General features: G+C 34.8%; 1 protein-coding gene across 2 annotated transcripts; it reads left to right on the plus strand.

The window, feature by feature from the left end:
- The first annotated feature begins 1,084 nt into the window (after positions 1-1,084).
- Positions 1,085-5,624, plus strand: LOC147391884 (putative BPI/LBP family protein At1g04970). 2 transcript variants are annotated; one of them, XM_086459815.1, is made up of 6 exons: positions 1,085-1,685; positions 2,582-2,721; positions 3,892-4,234; positions 4,537-4,785; positions 4,906-5,031; positions 5,234-5,624. In XM_086459815.1, the coding sequence occupies exons 1-6, from the start codon at positions 1,221-1,223 to the stop codon at positions 5,414-5,416; spliced, it is 1,506 nt and encodes a 501-aa protein (XP_086315941.1). In that variant the 5' UTR covers positions 1,085-1,220; the 3' UTR covers positions 5,417-5,624. The 2 variants fall into 2 exon arrangements, with proteins under 2 accessions (XP_086315941.1, XP_086315942.1); XM_086459816.1 differs by having other exon boundaries at positions 1,546-1,685; positions 2,552-2,721.
- Positions 5,625-7,841: the final 2,217 nt, after the last annotated feature.

The raw sequence follows: 7,841 nt of genomic DNA on the forward strand, positions 1-7,841 counted from the left end.
TTTAAAGAGAAAAGGTTTATTTATAAATTTACAACATTGTCTCTTAATATCTTCCAAAGCCTTTTGGTATTCATAACAACCTTTTGAATTTGTAACAATAATCTCTTAAATTCTCCAAAGCATGTTACAATTCTTTGAAGACTATATTTTAAGTGAAGAACCTTATCAGAGTTTGACATGTCGCGAATCCTTTTGAAAAAGAGGGATGCTTTTGGGAACATGGATACAAGTGGTGCATGGCTGTCATCAGCTCGTGTTGTAAGGTGTTGGGTTAAGTCCCACAATGAGCTCAATACTCATGTTTAGTTGCTATCATTGAGTTTGGAACACTGAATAGATGGCCAGTGATAAGCCGGAGGAAGATGAGCATGACGTCAAGTCATCAAGCATTCGATTTCTAAAAAAGGATTACTAATCCTTAAATTTTTGAGGAATCCTTCATCAATTGTTATGGATGACTGACTTTTTCAATCTTTTCAACCTTGATTCCATAGGACCAAGTTAGTAAGATTGAGAAATAGAATCATTTGATTTGGTTCGTTCTCAATAACCATGAGATGATCATCTCAAGGTGACCATGTTGTCGACGGATGCTTTATTACACCCGTATTGTCTTTAAAGGATGAGAATCAACTATCTAGTCTCTACATTAAAAATTCAAGTATTATATACATCATTAATCCGATTCTTTGTAAGAACCACTTAAGAGAATGCTCCATAAGTACATAAGTAATTGAGCACAAGAGTCAAATAAAACAAAAGATTCATGGGAAGAGATTGTGAAAGTTTTGAAATGAATGAAATGATAACCTAGTTTCATTAAGTAGCAAGTGGTTGCGTGTTATGATAATACAAAAAGTGCCACGTGGATGGTAGATAACGTATGTAAGATTTTTAGCTCTGACAAGTTGAGTAATAGAAATCTAATCTAAAATATTAAAAGAGACAGAGAGTTCTATTGGGATACTCATTCTCAATCATTGACTTATTTTATTTTCTTTTTTAATTGTGATGTAATAAGTAAAAATTGGGGTACCAATAACAGCTTTATTTCTACTTGTACTGTATATTGAACTGTTTATAAATTCTCTCTCGTCCACTCCCAACCATCACCGCACAGAAATGAGAAAACACCAGCACAGTCCCTGACAAACCTCCTCGTTTCATATAAAAGCAGAAAACCACCATCGCACCATCAACAACTCTTCTCTCCAAAATCCATGTCTCTTTCTCTGCTTCAAGCGTTTCCCCATCTGGGTTTCTCTCCAAAATCCATGACACCCACTATGTTCTTCATTCTCACATCCTTCTTCTTCTTGATCCCTACAAATACCCATTTACAATCCAATGAACAATCTTTAATCTCTGTCCTCATCTCCCAAAAGGGTCTCAACTTTGCTAAGGATATTCTCATAAAACAAGCAATTTTGTCCCTAACACCACTTCGATTACCCAAAATTCAGAAATCTGTGAAAATCCCACTTGTTGGAAATGTTCATATGGCTCTGTCTAACATCATACTTAATCAAATAGATGTATCTTCGTCGTATATTAAGCCCGGAAATACGGGAATTGTGATTGTTGCTTCGGGCTCCACCGCGAATTTGAGTATGAATTGGTCTTATTCTTATCATACTTGGCTTTTACCTATAGAAATTTCTAATAACGGGCGTGCATCTGTTAAGGTATATCTTTAAGCTTTTGAATTTGTTATCTGTTATTGTACCCTTTATAGAGTTGTTGGTGAGTTAACTATATGTAGTTTACTATTGGTTTTTCCTTAATTACTATCAAAACTATAGGCTAAGTAACACATAACCCTTAATTGCTTCTCTAATTTCCCACATATGGCATGTTTGGGTGATGGGCTATATCTAGATGGTGAAGATGGAAATCGATTACCACCTTATTTGTTTGGGAATTTCTGACTTTAGAGACCCTTTTTGGCTCAATTTTCATTTCTGAAAAAAAGGGTAATCGAGTCTGGCTTTCACCTAGGCTAGCTTTTACACGTGTATGTGGTATTAAGATCCCCCTAAGTATAGCTTGAAACTTACTAAATTCCTTGGAAAGGAATAATCGCCTGTGTGCTAAGAAGTGCATTACATGGAGGGCCGTAAAAGGGCTTAACTTAGCAGTAGAGATCATGATCGAGTTTCCACTTACCTCAGTGTGGAGACACTATTGGGCCATTTGCATTGGCTTTTTAGATTATCAAATGGGGTAGTACAATGCTTTTCACTCGTAACTTGTATACGTACATGCACCTTAATATTTCCAAAACGCGTAGTGATTTCCACTAAAATATATAACAAAATAATATCGGTTAAATTTTGTGTCGGACCTCATGGAAATGGAAATACATTGATATATTTTGTGGAAACATATCAAAATTTAATACTATGATTGTGAGATTTGGGTATCTAGTCACCCTTTTGAGATTAGAGGTAGATTTAGACGACCTTTTCTTTCTGTTGATACCCATGAATCTTTTCTATATCTTTCCTCCTTTATGATTGTGTACTCATCTTCAATGCTACATTCAACGAAGGGAAATTGACGACTTCTGATTCTGGGTAAGGTTGAAGGGATGGAAGTGGGGCTTACCCTACGCTTGAAGAATACAGAAGGAACTCTAGAGCTGTCCCTAATGGAATGTCGTTGTTATGTGAAAGATATTTCTATCACTTTGGATGGTGGAGCATCTTGGTTTTATCAAGGGTACACAATCCTCCTTAGATAATTTCGTTTTGTTTGAGGAACAATATTTTATCTTGTTTGCTTTCCTTGAAAACTTTGTATGGTGTTTGCATTTTATGTTGACAAGTCAAATAAGTTTTTGTTCTCTACCTGTTTATTAGAATGACTAGTGAATCCGTGATCGGAGTTTTAAATAAGAGGAGCCCTTGTATTGTTTCAAGCACACATGAAAGGCATTTAAATTGATTACAACATCACAAATCAACATTGTTCCTTCTAAATTGCTTCATTGAGTTAGCTTGATAATAAAATAATGAGCAACCTATGGGTTGTTTCTTTAACAGACTTGAACTCTGATCCGTTCCCATACTAGTAGCAAACTTCTGTTCAAACATTATCTTCAAATATTGTAGTTTGTTCTACTACAGTACTACTTACATGCATGTCAGAGGAAATTGGGAGTACATCGCATTTGTGCATTTCTTGCTTATTTTGGGGTCATCTATGTGTCACTTTGGATGTTGAAGCATCTTGGTTTTATTAAGGGCACACTATCCTCCTTAGAGAATTTAGTGGTGTTTGAGGAACAATATTTTTTCTTCTTTGCTTTCCTGAAGCTTTGCTTAATAGTGTTAGAGAATTTAGCACACAATCCTTCTTTACTGATATCACAATTTTAACTCCCAATTCCATTTAGAACCCATAGCTTTACATTAACTTTTTCGCTTTTGTTTTTGATAGATAAAAACCAAAATTTATCTATCAAGATCCTATACGGTGTCCCATTTCTATAGATAAGAACAGCGTCTACGTGGCACAATTTGATTAGGAAACAAATGCATTGGTCTGCGTGAACGGCTTTGTTAGGAGCCTGAGGTGTTTTAAACACCAACCAAAGCATGCCACATAGACACCTATCCTATTTTATTGGAACGGGACACCGTTTTGGATCCTGAGTCTTGAAATATATCTCGACTTCCACGACCCCAACCTTCTTGTGACCATCTCAATAACAGGGTCCCAAATTGAGGAACTCCTATAACGTGCACCTAGAGAAAGTCCCTAATATGATGTTGGAATAGAAGCTCTGCCTTTTAATGGTCTATTTTTTGAATATTTCTTTTTTTAGATGGATTATGTGTGCATTGATGGTATGGATAGTCATATTAATCCTCTTTTGTTATTTTCCAGATTGGTGGGCACTTTTGAAGGGCAAATAAGATCCAGTGTGGAAAATACTATTATGAAGAAACTTAGAGAAGGGATTTTAAAGCTTGATTCCTTATTGCAAACCCTACCTAAAGAAATACCTATGGATGATGTCGCTGCTTTAAATGTCACTTTTGTAAATGAACCTTTAGTTACTGATTCTTCCATTGAGTTTGGCATTAACGGGTTATTTACAGCGGAAGATAAAGTAGTGGTTCCCAACCATTACCATGAGAATTCACATCTTTCGGTATCATGCCAGAAAATGCTCAAGATTTCATTATATGAAACTGTATTTAACTCTGGATCGGCCATAATCTTTAATGTAATTTTTCAGATCTATGAATCTTAATCTGTTTTTAGAGTATTTTCCGAAGTATACAAAACTCCATGATATTCCCTATGAGTTATTTTAGAGAGATTCTATTGCCACACCAACTTTTACTAAGAGCACCCCAAGATATGTGATTATTCTTTGGTGTGAATTGGGATGCTCTTAGCAAAAGTTGGTGTGGCAATAGAATCTATCTTATTTTAATACATCAATGTTTAGGCTCATTAGCCCATGACTTAACTTGACGAAATTGCATTTGAAACTGTTGTACTAATAAGTTTTTCCGTGGTCAGGCAGGACTTATGCAATGGACCGTGGACAAAGTACCCAAACAGTCCCTTTTGAACACTGCTAGCTGGAAGCTCATTGTTCCTAAACTGTACAAAAAATACCCAAATGACGACATGAAATTGAATATTTCTGTTTCCTCTCCACCAATCATAAGGATTTCAAAGCATAAGATCGATGCTACCATTTACTCAGATGTGACGATCAACGTCTTGGATGCTGGTGAAACAATTCCAGTTGCATGCATCTCATTGGTAAGCTAAATCACGAGAATTGTGACATGGTTTGGATAAATATTTTCCCACATTTTTTTGTATAATTTGATATCATTAAGTTGTTTATAATGAACGTGTGTAAGCTGTTTCTTGCCACAGGTAACCAAGGCTTCGGGTTCCGTGAAAATCCGAGGGAACAACCTAGCCGGTAAAATTAAATTGGACAGCTTTACAATGTCACTTAAGTGGAGCGAAATTGGTAACATCCACTTACATCTAATTCAGGTACTTGACGATCATTCTTACATCAGTTTAACGTTACGTGCTTGTAGGACTCTTCTTTAATCTTTGTTTTTTAAGGAAAATTAATGGATATTAGGGATTTTATTGCATAGCTTTATTTTTTCGTCCAATTGGGTTATTTTATAAAACTTTACAACTGTGGTGACGACTTTTCACAAATCCCAATTGTCTCGATATCGTGCAGTTGATGACGCGGACTTTCCTCAAAACCGTGGCTTTTCCATTTGCAAACTTACGTCTGAGAAAAGGATTCCCTCTGCCCATTCTTCAAAGTTTCACCCTTAAAAATGCCAATATACTCTGCACCAATTCAAGGATTATAATTTGTGGTGATGTAGCGTTTACTGACGTGTTCGATGTCAAATAGCCTTCAATACTGTAACTAGTCTAGTTATATATAGACATGTAGATGTAATGTTGTTAGGGAAGCAAAACAGACTTCAGTCAGTCTTGTAATTGTTGCTCTCTTGTACAGTATCATAATTTCCTTTGTTGTTGACATGATGTTTATAGACCCAAAGCTGCTCCATCAGTTAATGATAAAAATGGTTAAGAAAGAATTGCTTATTGCACCATTTCTTTTTCATTATTGTTTGCATTCATACTCATTAGAGGTTAAATGTGTTTCCCTGAACACTCAATCAGATGAAACACAAGAATTGTAGCCAGATGAAGACCATATATAGCTTCGAAAAATATGTCTTGGATGATTTTCAAAGTTGCAAACATATTTCTCAAGCTCGACACATTGGTCCTGACCATTATAATCGTACACGACAATGGAAAATAATTTCCACAATAACTGCATCTACCACTATTAACTTTCAAACTTTAAAACATAAATCATATACCACCAACCCATCTTTGGTCATACAACTCATGGTGGAGAGATCCAATTGTAGCAAATTTAGTGACGAACAGTTTCATTTCATTAAATATCCGTCTCGCCCTGTTCACCTACAATACGTCCCAACCAGTCCATTTAGGGCTTGAAGAAGTTCTAAAAGTTAAAAAAAAAAAAAAAAAGGGACCCAAATTGAAAAACTTAAGTGGAGAAGAAGAAATGGCAATGGGGCGCACATTGGTGAAAGGCTAGAAAGACTATCATCAACTAGACACTATTGTTTTTCATTGAAATGTCGGTGCAGCGATATAAACTCTGATATCAAATCCATAGGATACAAAACTTCGGAGCTTTTTTATGTCACCAAAGAAGTTCAAGTCAAAATGATATACAAATCATGTAATATTGCATTTGCCTTCAATTGGGCAAATGGAAACAATTACCACCACCTAACACAAGAATGATATATCTTCATGGAGTACATTTGATTTTGGTTTTCGGTGTGGTAAGAGTCTTAGTTAGGGTTTGGATTGGATCTTCTTATATTCATCAGGTCTATTTTGGAGGAGTTTGAGTTTGTTTCAAAAAATGGGCCATTGGTTTGGATTTCGGTCTCTTCAAGGTCTGTAGGTTTGATTGGAGTAATCACCTAATTTTACGGTCTTCAAATCAGATTTTGCTTGGGTTCTGGACAGGAATTAGTAGTGTTGTCAACGAATCGGGTCCAGATCTGATTGGGATCGATTTGGTACCAATCCAATAAGGGTCGGGTTTTATCCAAAATTGATCCGGTAAGCATCGAAGCAGATTGTTTTTTGGATCTCAATATTATGATCCAATAACAATCAGATCAGGTCTGGATCAAATTCCAGATTGGGTCAAATCCCATATGATATATGAAATATAAATGAACTTCATCTATTAAAACAAAATATATAATATATACTTAATCAAATATTAGATTGGATCGGTGCATAGTTGATTCAGAACTGATTGAATAAGATATCGGATTGAAATCTTCTTGGATCAGATCCTTCTCTGAATCCGAATCCTTAGTCAAATATAAGGTATCGGTTCCAATCTTGGAGGAATGTATTAATACCTTTCTCCCTCTAATCTTTATAAATCTGCAAAAGAGAAGGATCAAGCCAGTAATTATAAAAGGGTTTTGTTATGCCCAAAGGGCACACGTTAAAGTTCAATAAAAACACTTTGGAAATTAGAATCTGAGGGCATTTTGGTAAAAATGTAATATTTTTAAGGGAATTTTTGGTACAAAATCCAATTTCCAAAGTGTATTTATTGCACTTTAAGGGCACATGTTAACAATACCCATTATAAAAAACAACTGATGGTATTTTGGTAATAAGCATTTGAGGGTATTTTGATAATAAAATAAAATTTTAAAAGCCTTTTCAGGACAAAATCCCATTTTTAAAGTGTATTTATTGCACTTTAACATGTGCCCTAACAAGATTCTAAAAACAATGTTATAAAAATATTTACAAAGAAATTAGTGTTGATATAATGAAACCTTGAAATTTGGGATCGATGCATTCTCTCTATCTAGGGCTGGCAATGGTTCGAAGTCTGAAATATATTCGATGTCCAAATTGATCCAATCTGAAAAAGTATGAAAAATCGGATTTTCGAAATAGATGCAATCCAATTCGAACATATTTTAATAATTTTATGATTATTCTTAATTTCATATAAATACAGATAGATAAAACATTTTAGGCTTTTTTATTTCCCTCTATATTTATAGTTGGAAAATAGATTTTTTAAAATATATATATTTTTTAACATTAACCATTTGAAAATAAGGCATGTGTTCATATTGGTTTTGGATTAAGGATGATATGAAACGGATTGAATTCAGTTCACATATTCATTAATCTGTTCGGATCAGGTACATGTTTAAAAATCTTCAAATCGGTATTGGAGT

This window comes from Akebia trifoliata, chromosome 11 (genome assembly GCF_017979445.1).
Source record: "Akebia trifoliata isolate Shusen 1 chromosome 11, ASM1797944v1, whole genome shotgun sequence".
Taxonomy (NCBI): Eukaryota; Viridiplantae; Streptophyta; class Magnoliopsida; order Ranunculales; family Lardizabalaceae; genus Akebia; species Akebia trifoliata.